Genomic DNA, 23,618 nt, shown 5'->3' with positions numbered 1-23,618 from the left:
GAAAATGTTCAACCCAACCCAACCCTAGAAGGGCAGAGGGCTGGAGCGGGATAGCCCTTTTTTTTTTTCTTTTCAAATTTATAATTCTATAACATCAAGAAAATGAGAAGATTTTCAAATCAAATATGGCACATAATGGTATCGTTTCATTAACACTGGCAAAAATCTAGTGTATTTAACATGTATCTTGCATACCAGATACACGAGTGAGATAAGAGAGTGNAACAATAGCAAAATTTCTAACATGACTTATTCCTGAAGACTAGCCAGTCAAACCTTGTATTTATTAATTACTTTCCATTTCCCCATTCAAATACAATGCATCAATCAAATCAAAAGAAAAGAAAAATATGAGACCATCTTCCTAGAAACTTCAAGAGTCAACCACAATAAATAAAATAGATCTGTGACCTAAAATAATAAAAAAAAACCACTTCATACTACATGAGAGCGGTAAAAAAGGACCGGCCCAGCCCCATTCGGCTCAAGCCTCGCGGGTCAAGGAATTTGATGGGCTGGGGAGGGCCGGCCCTTCATTTGATAAGGCCTGAAAATGCTCAACCCAACCCAACCCTAGAAGGGCTGAGGGTTGGGGCGGGATATCCCTTTTTTTTTTTCTTTTCAAACTTATAATTCTATAACATCAAGAAAATAAGAAGATTTTCAAATCAAATATGGCAAATAATGGTGTCGTTTCATTAACACTAGCAAAAATCTAGTGTATTTAGCATGTATCTCGCATACCAGATACACGAGTGAGATAAGAGAGTGACAAGCAAGATGGGAGGGAGGCGAGGGCGCGAGATTTGTATATGTATCTTAGATACATGCGAATCTACTTAGATAAAGCGTATCTAGAACAAATTAACCTAATTTTGAGTCCATATATTTCGAGATACATGTATCTGGCTACAAAGATTCATAATATTACAACTTAGCGTGTATTCAAATAATAAGATTATATACTAGTGAGATTATTGTAAATTACTCTTAAATAAAAAGTTATGGCCCATGGGCCAATCCCGGCCCAACCCCGATCAAGCCTCAAAGGACAAGGGCTTATATGGGCCGGGCTTATAAGCCCTAGTTTTAAATGGGATTGAAAAATCTTATCCCAACCCTACCCCAATAACGGATAGGGTTGGGCCATCCCCATGGGCTAAGCCCATTTTGACGGCTCTATACATAATACTGTAGATTAGCGTCTATTCAAAATTTAATTTAAAATTTTATATTAATTTAAATTAATAAATAATAATGATAAAATTTATAGCTAAATGTATATAAATGTTTTATGAATTTTCTTAATATAAATGATAAATGTTGTTCTATAATCTAAGGTTACAAGTTTTAAAACAATATTATTACTTTTAAAATCACATATTTCAAAAATATATTATCTTTAAGTTTTTAACTTTATATCGAAACAGATAAGTTCGCATAAATTGAAATATTCATATCAATAGTCTATAAGCTTTTCTAAAATATTAATGATTCTTTTAGAAACTAAAAAAAATCATCTCAACTTTTTCCACACGCTCAACTCAATTTTATTTATTTGTGAATTGAGATTGAATTAAATTTGAATTTGCAAATTATAGGGCTCAATTCTAGAGAAGGTGTTCTCAATACAACGTTCTTTTCTTCATTCTCAATGACTCAAATCCGGTACTTCTATTTAAGGGCAAAAAATTCTAGTCATCGCACCACAACTCAGTTAACTCAAATCATGAAACTATATAATATGAAACTCACCCAAAATCATACTTGTTTCAGCCATGGCCTTTTCCTACACTAATATTTTCTTATTTTTCTTCCTCCACCAACTAATCATTTTCTCTAATGGCCAAAATATTACAATTAAGGGAGGTTACTGGCTATGGGGCAGTGGATTAATAGCCTTAAACAAAATTGATTTAACTCCTTTCTCTCATTTATTTTGTGGATTTGCTGATATTAATTCCCAATCCAATCAATTAATTCTCACTTCACCAAATTCATTCATACAATTTACAAGCATAGTCCAACAAAAAAATCCTTGTGCAAAAATTTTATTGTCAATAGGTGGAGGAGGTGCAAATAAAACAACATATGGAGTTATGGCTACAACACCAAATTCAAGAAAAAGTTTTATTGATTCATCAATAAAATTAGCTAGACAATTGGGATTTCATGGTCTTGATCTTAGTTGGATATTTCCAGAATCAGCTTCAGACATGATGAATTTAGGTACTGTATGATCATCTCATTTAAGAGCTAGTTTAATCAAACAGAGATAAAAATTTGAATATTCTTTCCTTTTTCATATACATGATTGATGAAATTTGAATCTAGAGTATTCTTTGCTCTGATATCATTTTGAATTGTGGAACCCTGATTTCATATTTTAAAACATCAATATTTAGAGAGTTCCTATTGGTTTAAATTTATTTTGATTTAGATTTACTTTTCATTAATAGTTGAAGTCATTTATAAAATGAGTTAGATTTATTTTTACCAACTAAGATAAAGACTTTAAAACACGTAGGCCTATTATAAGGGAAAAAAAAAGAGGGGGTGAAATACACAAAATAATTCGAATTTGTCCCTAGACAGCTTTGCAAAATGGTCAAATTTCATAATGACGAATTTAAAAGCTTTTGTCGTTAGTCAATAAGATGAGTAAATAATTAATAGCCTTGTAATAAGAGAATTTAATGTAAAAGTTAGACGAAGATAATCTTTTATTTACTTATATGTTATGAAGGCATCCTTTTGAATGAGTGGCGCATTGCTATCAACACGGAGGCAAGAAACTCCAGCAACGTGGCTTTACTTTTCACGGCAGTCGTTTCCGGTTCGCCCCGAGTCAATGGTTCAATTTACCCGGTTCAATCACTAACAAAAAATTTAGACTGGATCAACCTAATAGCATACGACTTCTACGGACCAAATTGGTCGCCATCACAAACAAATTCACATGCACAATTATTCGACCCGGTGAACTATGTGAGTGGTAGTGACGGAATCGACCAATGGATTCAACAAGGCGTTCCACCACAAAAAATTGTTTTTGGTATTCCTTTTTATGGATATGCATGGAGATTGAATAATACGAATATTCATGGTCTTAGGGCACCAGCTATTGGAAAATCGGATGTCTACGATGATCCGTGGATGACATATGCCCAAATTAGGGATTTTATAGTGCAACATCGCGCCACGACCATACATGATGATAGAATTATTGGAGATTATTGTTACTCAGAAAATACTTGGATTAGTTATGATGATATTCAAACTGTTAGGACTAAAGTGTCTTATATTAAAAGCAGAGGGCTGCTTGGTTATTATGCAATGGATATTTCAGGAGACACTAATTGGAATTCTCTTCTTTCTCATGCTGCTTCACAAGGTATAAACTAACTCCATTCATTTTGTTATTCAAAAGGATTTATATCTTTTCATAAATATTTTTGTTTTTAAAAAAAGGCATGTAAGCATTTCAACTCCTTTCAGTTTGATCATCTCATGATAAACTTGATATGTCACCTTAGCGTCACGTGTTCACGACACAAAAAAGACAAATTGGGGTGCTGATCTAGACATACAGTGTTTACTTGTCAGTTGATATCAAATTTTAAAATGTCAATCTATTATATTATATCTATTATAAATTTATGGATGGCTAAACTATTTGTTTTTTTTAAAAAAAAATTAGAAGCTGATGGAGTGACACAAGGAGAAATTGTGAAGAAGAAGAAAAAACTCAATCGACTAGTTATCATTTTGATTCCAATTGGTGTACTACTAATATTGATATTGCTAGTGTTTATAATTTGGTATCTTCGAAGGAGACAAGTACCTAAGTTTCAAGGTAATTACTCTTTCCAATTAATTTTACGTGAAGATATTACTATTGAAAATATATTTTTTTCGCCTTAAATTCTAAGGTAATTACGCTTTTCGTCTCATTTTAGATGAAGATGTTATTATTTGAAAAATCAAACAATATTTTTTCTTTTTCACTATAACTTGATAAAAAATATGTCGAATGATTAGTTGTTGACTTGTAGTATTAGTTGTCGAATTATTAGTTATTGACTAAATTATGGGGTTTTATTCCTTTTTATATTAGAGTTAGAGAGGAACAAAATGGGAAGCAATAATAAAGCAAGAAAAAGTGGAGATAATAGCAATTTGCAAGTTTTTAGTTTTGATGAGATGAAGGAAGCTACAAATAATTTTTCATTTGACAATAAGCTTGGAGAAGGGGGATATGGACCTGTTTTCGAGGTAAATTCTATCGATATTTGTATTAAATTAATAAATATAAATATTTTACTTTTATATATATTTATTATTATTATTATTTTTAGTTTTGTATAATTAGAAATTATTGGAGCAAAATATTTTTCGAGTCTTGAATAGGAAGAAAATGTGAAACAGAATCATTATGTGGTCACTGTAAAAAATTTCTAATTTGAATTAACATCCTTTTAGCAAAAAATGGTACTAATATTGCTAATTATAAAATTTTCCCTTTATATATATAGCACCTGTTGGGTTAAATAATTCTTTAATGGTCTGGTTAATCATTGTTATTTTTTAATTTAAAACAAATATCTTCAATGATTTTTGGATGGCTTGTGGTATATTTTTAAATTCGAATCAGAAATTTGTGCCAGACTACAAATATATGCATGACATATTTAAAGTAAATTCTTTAAAAAAAAAAAAGGAAATTTCGCAAATAGCCACTAAAATAAACTTAATTAGGCTCTATAAGTATAGTTTGTTAATTAACTAATAAATATTTGCTTATCCGCATAATTTCTCTAAAAAAATTAGGTGGTTGAGAATTCAAAGTGGAAAAATAATTTTAAAGTTAAAATAATGATGGGACAGGTCTTCAAGATGATGAATTTACTAATAGGAGTTGTTAATTAGTAATTAAAGCTATAAATAATCTTTTTTGGGATGCACATGGAAGAAAATGGTGTCATATAAATTCGATGATAATATTCACCGTATTTATGTTGTATGATAGATATTGAGTGTACCTCTCTAAGTAAAATTAGGAATTCAAATTTTATGTCTATTTATTTACCTTTTTTTAAAAAATAAAAATTGTTAACACGACCTCTCTAACTAGTTATTGGTGTTTTCTTTCTTTTCTAAAACTAGGTATACCTAAGTGGTTATTTAGTGTTATGTCTTGTATCTTATTTAGTACTTTTTTCTTTTTCTTTTTTTGTTATGGTTTATTCTTTTAAAATTTCAATTGATCCCAACATCTTTGATACAAAATATAACTATAGATGTTAAACAATAATTTTTAAAAAGGACATAATATGTTAAAGTGAGAATTTGAAGATTAAACTGTTTAAATTTTTATTTGAGTTCACTTCTGATCTTTATAATAATACATCAATCGTCTCGAAATTCTGAATACGCTTCTTATAAATCTAAATAGGGAATGTTGAGGAATGGGGAAAAAATAGCAGTGAAAAGGTTATCAGAGACTTCATCTCAAGGATTGGAAGAATTTGAAAATGAAGTGATTCTTACTGCAAAATTACAACATATAAATCTTGTAAAAGTTGTGGGATTTTGCATTGAAAATCAAGAAAAAATGTTGATCTATGAATATATGCCCAACAAGAGCTTGGACCACTACATTTACAGTAAGTCAATTTTTTTTAATATTTGAGTTTAACTTGCTTATAAATTATAATATACCAATAAAATTTGTGATGAACTGATAAGTACTCATTCATCCTTAACTAAATGTCTCGAGTTTTAATTTTTCCTTAGTACGGAATTGCCTTTGTTACGGAGTGTTTTACCCTTGATATGGCACTTCTGAAAACTAATTTAATTTTAATCGAGCTCCAATACGAATATGGAATAGTGGCCATGACCCCTCCCCCTCCAAAATAAAAAGGGACTTACCTATACTATGAATTTGGATCAATCAAAAGATAATTATAGGTAAACATCCACTATGTTGTTATTCCTATTAAGTACCAGTATATATTCTTTGATGTTTTATTATGTATAGATGTATGTTCCCTTTTTCCCTTAGGTTCATATTATATGGTGTTTTTAGTTTAAATACACCCAATAAGAAATCATATTCACTCACCCCTAGTAATTAAAATTTAAATAGTATGGATTTTGTTATGTAAAAATAAAGGTAAATTTGAAAGAAAAAAAATTAAATAATATTTTATTATGTAAAAAAATATACTTATTTTGAATTAAATGTAAAAGATAAAAATACCATATAATATGGACCAAAAAGAATTATAAAAATATTAAATCTCTTTGCTTTTTCACGTGTTTTTTTTTAAAAAATATCTAATTTGGATCTTTTTAATTGAAATTCTGACTCTGTCACTATCTCTGAAGAAGAAATGTATATATATGTTTTTTGATCAACTTGATTTGTATTTCCACATGCAGATCAAATGAGAAGATTGGTTCTAAATTGGGAAAAAAGAGTGCAAATAATTGAAGGCATTATTCAAGGGCTATTATACCTACAAGAATATTCAAGATTAACAATTATTCATAGAGATATAAAAGCCAGCAATATTCTATTGGACTTGCAAATGAAACCAAAGATTTCTGATTTTGGAATGGCAAGAATGTTTAAGGAGGATGAAGTTGAAGCAAATACAAGCAGAATAGTTGGAACATTGTAAGTATTATGTATACCTCGTAAACAATTTTTACACTATCAAATTATTTAATATATATGGGTACGTAAAATAAGCTTCGTAAGCGATATTCCATATTAAGTGATCGAATAAAGTGAAAATATATATTAATTGTTTATAATTAAATGATAGAAGTTCGTATGCAAACATTATATATACATGTATTACTTTGATGTAAATATTTTGTGACTTATCTTATTTTCAAGATAGTAAAATTATTATTTTTATGTGATTTACATTATAATATAAAAATTTGTTTTTATGTGAATTATTTACTTATCATATATATTTATTTGCAGGGGTTATGCACCACCTGAATATATAAAACAGGGCATTTATTCAACAAAATCAGATGTTTTCAGTTTTGGAGTACTTCTTCTTCAAATCATAAGTGGGAAAAAGAATACATGTTTTTATGGTCCAGATGAACAGCTAAACCTTCTTGAATATGTGAGTTGTCATAATTTTTTTATTTTATTTTTATTAGGCATTCGATATTTGATCAGTAGGTTGTGTGGAGTATTGTCTTGCTTTTTGTGGGTTTAGACTTGTTGGTATTTGTCATAGTACTGGACATATTCTTATAGTTCTTGCTTTTGATATCTATCATCATCATCTGTTGTTTATTGTGTTTCAATTAAATCACATTTTGTTGTTATTCTTGTTTCTTTGTTGTAGGCTCTACATTACTTTCCTTATTAGTTGCTATGTTTTTTTTGTTTTTTCTTACTTGAATTTGTTGCATTTGAGGCAAGGGTATTTTGAAAACGTCTCTCAATCTCCACGAAGTAGTGGTAAGGTTTACATACACTCTACCTTCTCCATACTCCACTCGTGATATTTCACTGAATATATTATTATTATTTTGTTGATGGTGTTTGATATTTATATTGAATTCAATTAATTTAAATTGTCAGTTGCATAAGGTATTTTAAATGTATGTGTCTACTTAGTTCAATAAACTCCTTGCTAAAGTTATTGAATTCTGTCGAACTTGTAACATATATTTTTAAGCCAAATGCATGGTTTAACCTCCTTCTTCTTCTTTTCTATGTTGAAAAAAATAATAATACAGGCATTTGAGATGTGGAGAGATGGTAAAGGCATGGAATTTATGGATGAATCACTTGATGATAAAACATCATATTGCAAATTATTAAATTGCATGCAAATTGCATTGTTATGTGTCCAAAAAAATCCATTGGATAGGCCTACAATGTTGGAAGTTTCTAATATGTTGAAAAATATTGCAAATTTAGTGATTGAGTTCCCTAAGAGGCCTGCATTTTCTGTAAAGGAAGATGAAGAAAAGATTGAAAGTTTGAAGAATTATGACTTAGTGCAAGAAGTTGATACTGCAACAATTACACAATTGATTGCAAGATGACTGATGATATCAATCCTACCAAATGTTCAGATGCATTTTAGTGGCTTTAATGGTTCGATTCGATTGGTTATTTTAAAAAAAATATGTATATATCTTTGTTTTGTGAATTTCTAATTGGTATTCGATATTCATATTGGAGTATGACTAATTCAGATACGTTTATTTCTCCCTCTGTTCACTTTTNTCCTACCAAATGTTCAGATGCATTTTAGTGGCTTTAATGGTTCGATTCGATTGGTTATTTTAAAAAAAATATGTATATATCTTTGTTTTGTGAATTTCTAACTGGTATTCGATATTCATATTGGAGTATGACTAATTTAGATACGTTTATTTCTCCCTATGTTCACTTTTACTTGTCACTTATTTCTAAAATAGATTTTCATTTTTATTTGTCACTTTTGACATATCAAGAAAACACAATTATTATTTTTCATGTTTTGCCCTTAGCATTAAATACTTGTCTTGTTTTCTTTCATTTGATCTTTTCTTTACCCCATTTTCATAAGAAAACTCAATAATCTTTTTCTGAAAGCTTTTTTTTTCACTTGACAACTACTAGTATAATTTTTCTTTCCTTCTTGTTTAAAGGCAAAATATATATACATATATATATAAAAAGGCAAAATATTTAGGATTGATTAAGAAAATACTTCTTTAAACAAAAACTTTACAACCACAACAAGAAAAATGTAGCAATTAAGGCCCAAAAAAAGTTGAACTGGACTTGGTGGGGTGTGCCAGGCCCATGCAATGTTGAGGGTAAAACATAGAAAAAAAGTAGAACAATTCACATATAGCAAATATAAAAATTATATTTGTATGTTATAACTATAGTTTGCATAATTGCGCTTCATAGCAAACATAAATATGTATATTTCACTATACATATACAAAAGAAAGCAGTTGTATAATCTGTTTTTGTTTTGGTAGACATATACACAAATCAATTGTATAATATGTATTTGTATAGAGCGAGAAAGAGAGAAAGACAAAAGAAAACTGGGCAAGGGAAGATCGTATTTTGTATAATCATAAGTGTATAAGATGAAAATATATGCATTTGTATTTGTATATACAATTTTCTCTCACTTTATACAAACACAAATGTAATGTATACACTTGTGCTTGTATAAAGTGAGAGAGGCGAGCGAGATCTGGGAGAGGTGAGAGAGGAGAACGAAAAAATATGTATATATACAATTTTCTCTCGCTTTATACAAACACAAACGCATTTTATACATTTGTGTTTGTATAAAAGCGAGAGAGGCGAGGGAGACTGCTAGCGAGAACGAGAGTGGCGAACGAGATTCACCAGGAGAGAGGCGAAATAGCAACAATTTGCTATGTGATACAATTAAATCAAACTATATTTATAAGTTATAACATCAAGATATGTCAAAAGTGAAAGGTAAAAATGAAAACCTATTTTAAGAATAAGTGATAAGTAAAAGTGAACGAAAGGAATATTTCCTTGCGAGGAACCACTTGACATGAAGTTGTACAATATAGAGTGGGATTTTACAAGAATTTATGATTCTTTATTATTTTTGGTTAGAGGCAAACTCAAGGTATAAATTTAATTAGTTGAATCTTTAAATTTTTTAGCATTATACTCATTGTACTTTAAAAATTATGGTTCAAATTTAATATTTATTAAAGTTTTTATATAATTTTCAATATTAACATACATTATATTTATACTCCTTTTCGAAAATATGTGGGTTGAGTGACACATGAATTGCATCTGTTACTATTATTATATATTATCTTTTAATGATATATATATATATATATTAAAAATTAAAAATTAAAAATTAAAAATTAAAAATTAAATTATTTTCTCGTAAATTTCTGTGAATGATAGAAATTTACATCATGACTTGGGAAAACAACAAACTACTTTCTTTTGTGTTATCGTCCTTGCATGCTGGACTTTCTTTCTCAATTATTAGTCGTAAAAGTTTTACAAAAACACGTCAATTTTTCTAAATTGATGTGACATTTTCCTTTTAATATTTCTCGCAACAATTATTTTTGGCAAATATCTATCACATATAGAGTATTATAATATTATCGTTATATTTTAATAATAATAATAATAATAATAATAATAAAATAATTGTGAATAAGGTTTGAAATTAAATGGTAGTGATTCAAGTTATTTTAATTGAGTGTAGGTGACAATTTTAATTGGCACTTCTCGTCAATGATTTCGTCTTGTCCAAAACTCAATTTTAATTGACACTTCTCGTCTATAATTTTATCGTGTCCAGAATTTAATTTTAATTGACACTTCTTGTCAATAATTTTGTCATGTCCAAAATTCCATGAAGAAAGAGAAGAAAAAAACACGTCAATTTTTCTAAATTAATGTGACATTTTTCTGTTAATATTTCTCTCAACAATTTTTGTCAAATATCTATAATATAATATACGGATCATTAACATAAAATAGGGCGTGAAAGAATTTTTCGGTAAGTGTGAGTAATATTTTCAGTAAACTTGGTAAAATGATTAGCGCTTAAAAGTCTTTAATTTTTTTTAGGAAATGATATTTAAAAATTGAATTTTAAAAAAATGATATTATTAGATCTCCCATGTATGAAAATAAAAATCTCTTATAAAAATAACATCAAGAACTAAAAGTAAATTCATGTACTATAGCATACGAAAACAAGTCATGATCACGTATGACTAAAAATTCATGTACTATAACACACGAAAACAAGTCATGATCACGTATCATCAAAAATTCATGTATTATAGCACATGAAAACGTTAAATTTGATCTTCCTCCGCATTGGGATTTGTTTGAACTTGAAAATTGGTCTGTTTGCCCCTCGGGACCAACTCATGTCATTAATAAGGTCGTAACGGACGTCCATGAAATTTTTTGGCCAAAAATAAGTCGGGATCATGTATCACCAAATATCCATGGATTATAATACACGAAAACGGTTAATTCGGTTTTTTCCGCAGTGAGGCTCGTTTGAGTTAGAAAACGCGTATGTTTGCCCCTTGGGACCAACTCATGCCATTAATATGGTCGTAATGGACGTCCATGAAAAATTTCTGCCAAAACAAATTGTGATCATGTATTACCAAAAATTCATGGACTATAATACACGAAAAACGATAAATTTGATTTTTTCCACACAGTGGACAACTATTATTAGAGTGAGGGAGTAACAAATTTGTATAGCCACCTATATTTTTTGACATGCCTAAGAATACAATTTATAAAAAAAATTAATTATATGAATGATGTGACACGATTAATAAATGTTGCATTTATAAAGGAAAAAACATTAGCAAAATTGCTAACATGACTATCGACATGGGTTGTGGTGCACTGGTGAGAGTGTTTCACCCTTAACCAGAGGTCTCGGGTTCGAGCCCTGGGTATAGAGAAAATCTTGTTGGGAGTGTCACCCCCGAATTGGCGCTGCAGAGCGCGATTCGAATTTAATCAGAGCTCCAATATGGACTTTGGACACCGAGTGGGAAGCCAAAAAAAAAAAAATCTAACATGACTTATTCCCTATCTGGTCAATAGTCAGCCACTTCACACTAGAGGATGTTGTAGATTAGCACGTATTTAAGATTTAAAATTTGTGAATTTTTTATATTAATTTTAAACTAATAGATAATAATAATAATAATGAAATTCATGATTAAATATATATAAATATTTTATAAATTTCTTAATACAAATGATAAATGTTATTCTATATTTTTAAGGTTACAAGTTTCAAAAATTTGTAGTTATCCAAATATTATCATATTTAAGATTACATATTTCAAAAATATTTATTTCTTAAGTTCCTAAACTTCATATCAAAATAAATTTACATAAATTGAAACTGAGGAGACATCAAACATATTTATCCATATCAATATTTTATAAAAAAAAAATTATTTGGTCACCTAAAATATTTAACTTGTGGTCGGATTAAATTTAAATTTACGGTCCAATTTTGGAGAACAGTAGGATTGTTTTCATTCTCAAAGGTTTACTTTTAATGAAGGGCAGAGAAAAGTCCAACTATTTCTGTCCACTCAAATCCTGAAACTATATTATATATATATAATAATCTCTCACCCATAATCATATACTTACTAGTTTGAGCCATGGCCTTTTTGTATGCTAATATTTTCTTATTTTTGTTCCTCCAACTAATCATCTTCTCTAATGGCCAAAATATTACAATTAAGGGAGGTTACTGGCTAAGGGAGAGTGAATTATCCTTAGACAAAATTGATTTAACTCCTTTCTCTCATTTATTTTGTGGATTTGCTGATATTAATTCCCAATCCAATCAATTAATTCTCACTTCACCAAATTCATCATTCATACAATTTACAAGCATAGTCCAACAAAAAAATCCTACTGCAAAAACATTATTGTCAATAGGTGGAGGAGGTTCAAATAAAACAACATATGGAGTTATGGCTACAACATCAAATTCAAGAAAAAGTTTTATTGATTCATCAATAAAATTAGCTAGACAATTGGGATTTCATGGTCTTGATCTTAGTTGGATATTTCCAGAATCTGCTTCAGACATGGCAAATTTAGGTACTGTACGTGTCGTCATCTCATCTATGAGTTTAATTTGCTAGAGATAAATGATTGATGAGATATTTGTCTGCTTTGATATTATTTTTAATTAGTTAATTTCTCATATAGTCACTCAACTAATAGTTATTATCTTATAAAGTCATTTTTTTCAAGGAGATTGAATTAAGCATTAGTTGAGTTGCTATATAAAAAATCAACACAATTTTGAATTGTATGACCTTACTTTCATATCTTAAAACATCTATATTACTCCCTCTGTCCAACAATAGTTGTGCACTATTCTAAAAATAGTTGTCCAATAATATTTGTCCAGTTTAAAAAATCAAGAAATAATTTACCTTTTGTGTCTATTTTACCCTTGCTATGAAATACTCCTATTTATCATCTAACACATTTCTCAAAACATTAAATTTAACAAAGTCAAAGGATAAAATAGTAATATTATCCCTATTGTTTATTACTCTCTCCGTCCTTTTTTATATATCATCCCTTTCTATAAATAGTTGGTCCATAATACTTATCATTTCATAAAATCAATGCATAAATGACCATATTATTCCTTTTTTACCCTTGTGAGTTATTAGCTTTGAAAATATATATTTGACCAACTTAGAAAAGCTAAGTAAATGATTTATGTTCATCGGTTAAATGAATTAATCAAATAAATACATTTCAACATGTAGGCCCTTTGCAAATTTATAAGTCTTTGAAATACAAAATAATTTGAATTTGTCCTTGGACTTTGCGTAATGGTTAAGTTTCATACCGACAAATTTGAAAGCTTATGTCGTTAGTCAATAGTAAGAGAATTTAATGTAAAAATTAGACGAAGATATATATTTTTATTTACTTAATTATATCTTTTATGAAGGTATCCTTTTGAATGAGTGGCGCATTACTATCAACACGGAGGCCAGAAACTCCGGCGAAGCTCCTTTACTTTTCACGGCAACTGTTTCCGGTTCGCCCCGAGTCAATGATTCGATATACCCAATTCAATCATTGACAAGAAACTTAGACTGGATTAACCTACTAGAATACGGCTTTTACGAACCGAATTGGTCTCCTTTAGAAACGAATTCACATGCACAATTATTCGATCCGGTGAAACAAGTGAGTGGTAGCGACGGAATCAACCAATGGATCCAGGAAGGAGTACCGCCGCAGAAAATAGTTTTTGGAATTCCCTTTTTCGGATACGCATGGCGATTGAATAATACGAATATTCATGGTCTCAGAGCTCCGGCTATGGGAAAATCGGACGTTTACGATAACCCGTGGATGAGATATGACCAAATTAGGGATTTTATAGTGCAACATCGTGCTACAACGGTGTATAATGCAACAATTGTTGGAGATTATTGTTATTCAGAAAATACTTGGATTAGTTACGATGATATTCAAAGTGTCAGGACTAAAGTTTCTTATATTAAAAGCAGAGAACTGCTTGGTTACTATGCATTTGATATTTCAGGAGACACTAACTGGAATTCTCTACTTTCTCATGCTGCTTCACAAGGTATAAATTAACTCCATTTCATTATCTTTTATATATATATATTTATTAAAAAATGATACGTACACGATTTAACTTTGAGGATGCACATATTTAGATATTTTTACTCTGTTAGTTGAATATTTCAACTTAAAAAGTGATTATCTAGTACCTCTAAAATTATGTGTCACGTCAGTGTCTAATGTTCACGAATAAAGACAAATTTAGGATTTCTAGAACATGAGTGCATCACTAAAAAAAATAAAGTAAAATGTGTATTAAGTGAGAATTGATTTCTAAGTAAACAACTCAACATATATTCCACCAATGCACCATTTATTGTTCTTATAGCATGAATGTCAACAAATAATATTATATCAATTTTAAAAAATATTACGGAGTAACCACAAGTTCACGTGACCTATTTTAGGATATAAATATGTCGCTCTCCACAACTTAAAGTATCTAGATGTGCAGTGTTTACTTGCTAACAAAAATTATGTTTGAGTGTCGATCTATGTATTATATCTACAATTAATTTATGAATGACTCAAATATTTGTGTTTTTTTTTCTCTTATTGTTTTTTTAATTTAGAAGCTGGTGGAGTGACACAAGGAGAAATTGTGAAGAATAAGAAAAAACTCAATCAACTAGTTATCATTTTGATTCCAATTGGTGCACTACTAATATTGATATTGCTAGTGTTTACAATTTGGTATCTTCGATGGAGACAAGTATCTAAGTTTCAAGGTAATTACTCTTTCTGATTAATTTTACGTGAAGATATTATCATTAAAAAGTCAAACATATATATATATATATATATATATATATATATATATATATATATATTTACTCTAATATTTTCAGATATTTTAAGAATATGTGAAATTATTATTAACTGAATTTAGGAGTGTTATTAATATTCTTCTTTTTATTTTGATTTTTTTATATTAGAGTTAGAGAGGAACCAAAGGAACAAAATGGGAAGTAGAAATAAAGCAAGAAAAAGTGGAGATAATAGCAATTTGCAAGTTTTTAGTTTTGATGAGATGAAGGAAGCTACAAATAATTTTTCATTTGAAAATAAGCTTGGAGAAGGTGGATATGGACCAGTTTACGAGGTAAATTCCATCGATATTTATATTAAATCAATAAATATAAATATTTAATTTTCATATATATTTATTTTTTGTTTAGTTTTTTATAATTAAAAATTATTGGGTAAAAATATATTTTGAGTCTTGAATATGAAGAAAAGATGACATTGACCAAGTCAATAATAACTAGGAGTAAATGATAATTGAATAATTGGGGTTATAAATATTAAGGATAAAATAAAATTAAACATGATAAAATACGATATTATATTTTAAACTAACTAAATGAAATTAATGACGGGACACTAGAAGATGAATTTACTAATAGGAGTTGTTAACTCGATACAATCCTTAAAGAATTTTTTTATTAGGAGCAGGAACGGAGCTAGCAAGAACTGATGTTTATTCAAATTTTATTCACAAAAAATTACACTATTTATATGATTAAAATTATTTTTTGTTTATATATAGTAGATGTTGAACCTCTTTCGACTTCTTGTGTTTACTTCTTCATATTTTAAACTCTAAATAAAAATCACAACTACGCCAATGATTAGGAATGAATTTTATTAAAATAACTTTACTAATAATACTTTGAAATTATAAATTTGACTACTACTACTTTATATACCTATTTAATATTAAGCGTAATATTAAAACAAAAGTAATAAAACTCTCTTAATTTGATAAAATAGATAAGTAAAAAAGAAAAAAAATATCTTTAATATAAGGGCCAAATAAAATGAAACGGGCAGCAGTAAATAAGAATTTTTTTTTTTAAAAAAAAGTATAAGATATATGCTCAATTTGGTCAAATTTATCTTTATATCTACTTCTTCGTAATAATGTTTTAATCTTCTCGAAATTTTGAATTTGCTTCTAAATCCAATTAGGGAAAGTTGAAGAATGGGGGAAAAATAGCAGTGAAAAGGCTATCAGAGACTTCATCTCAAGGATTGGAAGAATTTGAAAATGAAGTGATTCTTACGGCAAAATTACAACATATAAATCTTGTAAAAGTTGTGGGATTTTGCATTGAAAATGAAGAAAAAATGTTGATTTATGAATATATGCCCAACAAGAGCTTGGATTACTACATTTATAGTAAGTCATTCTTTTCCCTTTTTTTTTCATGTTATATTGAGTTTAATTTTTATACATCGTAAAAAGATTTTTACATTAGTGTATAATTTAAAACACAACGATTGTGCAGAAAAATGTAAAAATCGTATAGGCTATGCATTTATTAAAAAATAATCAGTATTTGTAAATTCGTTAAATAATTGACTATTTCTTTATGATATTATTAGAATATGTGGCCATTTAAAATTAGAAGTCGTGAGAATGATATTTATTTATCAATTTTACACTAAATTAATTTATATTATCAGGCTACATTTACAAACATGTAGCTTGCCTCGTTTTAACGATTACATATTTCATTTTTCATGAAGGGTTACAATAGGGATCTTTTGGATGGCTTGATACTGTTAAATTTCTTCACACTAAAGATATTTTTTTGGTAATTAGTGTGTGTGTGGAGGGGGGAGGGGTGCTAAATAAATGTGCTTAGCCCCACCCATGAAACAATTGTGTTGTAGCCTATCCTTCTATTCTCCATTAAGTGGTGAAGATTGTTATCCGTTGTCACTGAACCTGCTTGATTCGTTGTAGACTGCTTTCAAATCCTACTGAACTAAGAGCCTCGCTTTAAGTCTAGCTATCACATAGGGCCAGGCAGCTGGCTTGCAGATCAGAGCTATGCTGCTTCGAGTTTCGCATGGCTAACGGCTAATGCTATACCATGACACTACGTTGTGCCTACACTAACGTGACTTACAAACAACGATGTCGCTATATAACCATATAGGCAAGACTCGGGACCACCTCCCTTCGCTTCAGAGTCTTAGCACAAAAAATTCATTATATTGTCATTTAATATAAAATATTAATTAACATCTCTTCTTATTTTTTTCTTTTTTAATTGACCTCCTTCTTTCTTTAATTGACATGCACATGAGATCGATCAAACTCCAATTTTCTATATATCTAGATATATACTAACAATTTGTATTTATATGTTTTTTTATCAACTTGATTTGTATTTCCACATGTAGATCAAGTGAGAAGATTAGTTCTAAATTGGGAAAAAAGAGTGCAAATAATTGAAGGCATTATTCAAGGGCTATTATACCTCCAAGAATATTCAAGATTAACAATTATCCATAGGGATATAAAAGCCAGCAATATTCTATTGGACTTACAAATGAAACCAAAGATTTCTGATTTTGGAATGGCAAGAATGTTTAAGGAGGATGAAGTTGAAGCAAATACAAGCAGAATAGTTGGAACAAAGTAAGTATTATTTATATTCATATAATTTGGAATGAAATCTAATTATATACATTCATTAAAAAAAAAATAGTCAGCATCATGTTCTCATAGGGTTTGGGAAAGGGTCAATGCATTAAAAGATGTGATGTAGGGAGTTTATCCTGAAACTAGCATGTAGCATTAACGATTGATTCCACAACTCGAATCTTAATAATTATATTCTTTACTAATATTATTCATTTAATTTGTAATGTGTTGTAGGGGTTATATTCCACCTGAATATGCAATTGAAGGCAGATATTCAACAAAATCTGATGTTTTCAGTTTTGGAGTACTTCTTCTTCAAATCATAAGTGGAAAAAAGAATACATGTCTATATGGTCCAGATGACAACTTAAACCTTCTTGAATATGTGAGTTGTGATAACTTCACCTATTATATTGAGATTTATAATAACTTAATATAAGAAAAAAAATACTTACTAAAATATCAGAAAATAAGTAAGAAATATTTTCTTCCGTACTAAACACACCTTATATGAGATTAATAACCTGAAAATAAGACAAATATAGATAAAAATTACACTGATAATGCATTATTTTTTATTTTTTATTATTATTATTGATAATTTATTTAAAAATAATAATACAGGCATTTGAGATGTGGAAAGATTGTAAAGACATGGAATTCATGGATCAATCACTTGATGATACAACACATTCTTGTAAACTATTGAAATGCATGCAAATTGCATTATTATGTGTCCAAAAAAATCCATTGGATAGGCCTACAATGTTGGAAATTTCATCTATGTTCAAAAATATTGAAAATTTAGTTATGAATTCCCCAAAGAGGCCTGCATTTTCTACAAGACAAGATGAAGATCAAGTTGGCAATATTCCAAATGGGGAATTAGACATTGACAATGCAACAATTACACAATTGGTTGCAAGATGATATATGCTACTCTTTGTCATGTATTTAATCTGATTAGCAGGTAATTTGTCTTATTTTATAAATTATGAATCCCAATTATTTATGGATGTTGACTACCTTGTCGTATTTATTGGTGATTTGATTAATTTAAATTTGGGAAACTTAAAGAAATCACACTAGTTTAGGAGCTAATTATTTAGATACATTCTAATTTACAATATTACGAATATTACCAGATTTTGGTGTGTCCAAATAAATGTCTATTGGGATATATGGGGTCAAACTAGAAACAAACCTTGGTCGTGGCTTGTGCTGAAATATTTGCAAGAACAAAAGAGAGATTTACAACACATAAAAGTAACAAAGATTTAACAATTAAATAATGTGAAATTAGGCAAAGGTCAGTAAGAAGCTTGAACTAGTCTTGGTAGGGTGCGCCAGGCCCGTGTAGTAGTGCAATGCATGGGCGACGTGTGAAGGTCCATGTAGCAAGCTACTTCGATAAACCTTCCCCTTAAAAAAATAGAGTTAATATCGTGTGAGTCAATGATATTAAACTAATTAAAACAGATACTACACTTGATCTCAGCCAAAAGGCCGAGAAAGGTATGCTTTAATTAGTGCTCAGCCTACAGCTTTTATACTTACTTCTCTTCTTTGAAGAAATGCAGGGTAAGGTTGCGTACAATAGACCCTTTTGGTCCGACCCTTCCTTATATCCTGCTCGTACATAGTGAGAGTTTAGTGCACCACCCTGTCTCCATTTTGTAATATTAGAGGGATGAAACATAACTCTAGATGTATACTTAAGGGACTATCTTGATATTTTTCTCAACATGACAGGTAGGCATTACCAATTGACTAAATAAATAAATGGATAACCATATTTTGGTATGAGTAGAAAAAGTCAGTTTATGACTTCATAACATTTATGATATTATATAGTATTATATACTCCATATAGACAAACCTGTATGGAGCTTTAAATACTTCTTAATTACAAGTTCTAGAAGGAGTCAGAGAAATTTATGAGCCATCCGGGATTGAATCCTTATCTCTCATGCACTTTATCGACCACTAGACCAAATCACTGAGGTGACGGATGTCTAGTCATTTATATATAGAGTCGCAACCATCTGAATTTTTCCTGTTTGAATGTCAAAGATACTCATAGCACGATCAAACTGGCAGTCAAACAAAAACAATAGAGTTGACATTTAACATATATGCACACAAAATTGCCTAACTATGATGCAAGCTGCATAATGATTTGACAATCAATGAGGCTGGATTTTATTACTTGTTCTAGAAGGAGTCAAGGAGATGTTCATGAGCAACCCAGGATTTGAATCCTGATCTCGCAGGCACTTTATCGACCACTAGATCAAATCACTGGGGTGACGGATGTCTAGTCATTTATATATAGAGTCGCAATCATCTGAATTTATCAAGTTTGAATGTCAAAGATACTCCTAGCGCGATCAAACCATCAGTCAAACAGAAAAAATAGAGTTGACATTTAACATACACACACACAAAGTTGCCTAACTATGAATGCAAGCTGCGTAATGATTTGACGATCAATGATGCTGGATTTTGTTACTTGTTCTAGAAGGAGTCAAGGAAGATATTTCATACCTCAAGTATATAAAATCTTGTGAATTATTCCTTCATTCCTCAAGTACTTATTATTTTTGTGCAGATCATGGGCTGTCTATTTCTTCTTCTTCTTCTTCTTGTGTTGCAATATCCACTTGTTATCTTTTCAAGTCATCTATGTCGACGAGACGAGAGTTTGGTTTTGCAAAACCTGAAGCTTAAACTGTCCATAGATGACTCTGCTTCTGCTGATTGTGAATCCAATGGTTACTTTCCCTATCCAAAGACACTTTCTTGGAATAGAACCACTGATTGTTGTACTTGGGATGGTGTAACATGTGATAAAGTTACTGGTCGAATAACTCGTCTTGATCTTAGTTGTAGCAAACTTCATGGAACAATTGACTCCAACAGCACCCTCTTCCAACTGTCTCATCTTCAAAACCTTAATTTAGCTTACAATGATTTCTCACCTTCCCAAATTTCAAGCAAATTTGGATGGTTTCCGAGTTTGACACATCTTAATCTATCGCGTTCTGGTTTTTCAGGGACAGTACCTTTACAAGTCTCATATCTATCTAAGTTGATATCACTTGATCTTTCTGCAGGTATTGAGGAGTTGAGAGTTGAGCCTCACACTTTCAAAATGCTCCTTCAAAACTTAACTCAACTAAGGGAGCTTTACCTCACCTCAACGTATATATCTTCATCACTTCCATCAAACTTGTCCTCTTCCTTACAAGAGCTGAATCTTGTCGGAACGGAATTGTCTGGGAAAATCCCTGATGACATTTTCCATTTACCAAGATTGAAAATGCTTAACTTAGGGAGCAACTTGTATCTCACAGGGCATTTGCCAACAACTCAATGGAACTGCAGCAACTCTTTAAGGGAATTAGATCTTTCTTCCTCAGGCTTTTCGGGGAATATACCAGATTCTATTGGTCATCTCAACTCTTTAAGGAAATTAGATATATCAGGCTGCTACTTCTCTGGTAACATTCCTCCAACTATCGGTGATCTCACCGAGCTCACGAGTTTGCAACTCTTCTCCAACAACTTCAATGGTCAACTACCATCAACAATCTTAAAGCTGGTGCAACTTGTTGAGTTTGATATCTCATCTAACAACCTTACAGGCAACATTCCAAATATTTTCGGTAACTTCACCAAGCTCAAATCTTTATCCTTTTCATATAACCTCTTTATGGGCCTTTTTCCATCCTCGGTTACAAACCTAACAGAGCTAGAGAGTTTAGACCTCTCAAATTGTTCTATAACTGGTCCTATTCCTTCTAGCATCAGCACCGGATTCCCTAACCTCATCTTGCTCTTCCTACCATATAACTCCCTTAGCGGAGAAATACCATCTTGGATATTTAATCTTCCTTCCTTAAAATACTTAGTTTTGAGAGGCAATCAACTTACTGGTCAACTTAAGGAAGTTAGATACAACTTGTTAGAAGTTGTTGATGTCGGTGACAATAAGCTGAATGGACCTATTCCAACATCATTCTCTGAACTAGTGAACTTGACAACACTTGATCTTTCTACAAACAACCTTTCTGGTGGTCTAGATATTGGGTTGTTTTCAAAATGCAAACAACTTCGACGTCTTGGCCTTTCTTTTAACAATCTGTCTGTATTTTCCAGTCAAAAAAATGCATCCTTGCCTAGTTCTCTTGGAAGTTTGTATGCATCTTCTTGCAACATAAGGGAGTTAAATTTCCTACGAGCTGCAAAATACATTGGTAACTTAGATCTTTCCAACAACAACATGCATGGAAAAATTCCTGATTGGGCATGGTCTAATTGGCAAGTCTCAGTGTCTTATTTGAATCTTTCTAGCAACTTTCTAACGGCTATTGACCTGCTTCATAACTTTGAGAGTCTTTACAATCTTGATATTGGATCTAACTTGATTCAAGGAGAATTACCTTCTCCACCTCCCTTATTGTTCCTCTTCATAGCCTCGAACAATAACTTCACCGGGAAGTTACCTAATTCACCATTATGCAAAATGAGTTCCCTTTTGATTCTTGATTTGTCCAATAACAGCCTGAGTGGAGTAATTCCAAAATGTTTAGTGAACATGAGCACAAGTCTCTCAGTGTTGGACCTGCACAACAATCATTTTAGTGGGACAATTCCAAATAACTTTGGTAAGGGAAGTAGTCTGAGAAGTCTCAATTTGCGGAAAAATAAACTAGAAGGAATGTTACCAAGAAAGCTTACCAATTGCAGAGGGCTCGAAGTAGTTGATCTCGGAGAAAACTTGTTGAATGATACATTTCCCAAATGGTTAGGATCACTTCCTAGGCTGCAAGTTCTCAGTTTGAGATCCAATAAATTACATGGCCCGATTACCATTTCAAGAAACCAAGTCTTATTCTCAAAGCTGAAAATCCTTGATCTCTCTTATAATGACTTCACTGGAAACCTGTCAGAAAGGTTTTTCAACAACTTGAAATCCATGATAATAGAAGATCAAACGGGAATTCCTTTAACGTATATTGGAGAAGTTCGATACCATGATTCCTTGACATTGTCTATAAAAGGACAGCAGATTGAACTTGTGAGGATTCTTTCTATCTTCACAACCATTGATTTCTCAAATAACAGATTTAAAGGTAATGTACCAAACTCCATTGGAAATCTTGGTTCACTTCGCGGGTTGAATTTGTCACACAACAGCCTTCTTGGACCTATACCTCAGTCTTTTGGAAATTTATCTGTTCTTGAGTCGTTAGACCTTTCGTGGAACCAACTTTCTGGGAACATTCCTCAAGAAGTTGCTTCACTGAAATCTCTTGCTGTCATGAATCTCTCACAGAACCACCTGATGGGACGCATACCTAGAGGTCCACAGCTTGATACATTTGAAAATGACTCATATTCAGGAAATGCTGGATTATGCGGATTTCCCTTGTCAAGAAACTGCGGAGATAATGAGATGCCTCCTTCTACTGTGACTGATATTGAAGACGAAGAAGATTCAGGTTTTATGGATTGGAGAGCTGCGATAATAGGATGTGGTTGTGGATCAGTGTTTGGGATGTTTATAGTATATATCATTTTCTTAACAGGGAGACCAAAATGGTTTGTGAGAATTGTCAACCAACAGATCAACAGGATCCTTTTGAAAATTGAGGCAAAGAGAAGAATTGAGGCCAAAAAGAGAAGACGGCAGACAAGAAGAAGGATGAAGTTTTAGTATATACTTCATGCATTATTGTCTTGCAACATACACAGTTTCAGCTTACACCTTGTTTTGGCTGGTTGTTACCTGTTGTATTATATTGTATTGTTAGTTTTAATACCATGTTTGTGTTGATTGTTACTTAAATTATTGTTTTTTATTGTTTATATTCATATGTTAGATAATGACGAAAATTTCCATTTGTCATTACCTTATAGCTACACCTTATATCCTACTTTCTTGTAGGTTTATCATTCAAATTATTGATGTGTGACATA

The 23,618-nt window shown here is 30.7% G+C and overlaps 2 protein-coding genes and 1 pseudogene across 4 annotated transcripts; 2 read left to right on the top strand and 1 right to left on the bottom strand.

Annotated features, from left to right (window-relative positions):
• The first annotated feature begins 1,895 nt into the window (after positions 1-1,895).
• LOC125875527 (G-type lectin S-receptor-like serine/threonine-protein kinase CES101) lies at positions 1,896-18,694 on the top strand. 3 transcript variants are annotated; one of them, XM_049556510.1, is made up of 8 exons: positions 1,896-2,229; positions 13,548-14,195; positions 14,767-14,922; positions 15,130-15,296; positions 16,166-16,376; positions 17,390-17,627; positions 17,868-18,018; positions 18,258-18,694. In XM_049556510.1, the coding sequence occupies exons 1-8, from the start codon at positions 2,100-2,102 to the stop codon at positions 18,561-18,563; spliced, it is 2,007 nt and encodes a 668-aa protein (XP_049412467.1). In that variant the 5' UTR covers positions 1,896-2,099; the 3' UTR covers positions 18,564-18,694. The 3 variants fall into 3 exon arrangements, with proteins under 3 accessions (XP_049412467.1, XP_049412466.1, XP_049412465.1); XM_049556509.1 differs by lacking the exon at positions 1,896-2,229 and adding an exon at positions 12,201-12,673 and having other exon boundaries at positions 14,770-14,922; XM_049556508.1 differs by lacking the exon at positions 1,896-2,229 and adding an exon at positions 12,201-12,673.
• A 275-nt stretch (positions 18,695-18,969) lies between these two features.
• On the bottom strand, positions 18,970-19,152 carry LOC125878082 (U2 spliceosomal RNA; annotated as a pseudogene).
• Positions 19,153-20,247: 1,095 nt separating this feature from the next.
• LOC125877665 (receptor-like protein 6) lies at positions 20,248-23,355 on the top strand. Its single transcript, XM_049558894.1, has one exon. It carries the CDS (start codon positions 20,248-20,250, stop codon positions 23,353-23,355), a length of 3,108 nt encoding a protein of 1,035 aa, XP_049414851.1.
• Positions 23,356-23,618: the final 263 nt, after the last annotated feature.

This window comes from Solanum stenotomum, chromosome 9 (genome assembly GCF_019186545.1).
Source record: "Solanum stenotomum isolate F172 chromosome 9, ASM1918654v1, whole genome shotgun sequence".
NCBI lineage: Eukaryota > Viridiplantae > Streptophyta > Magnoliopsida > Solanales > Solanaceae > Solanum > Solanum stenotomum.
The sequence above is the reverse complement of the archived record's forward strand: the minus strand, read 5'-3'. Positions and strand labels throughout refer to the sequence as shown.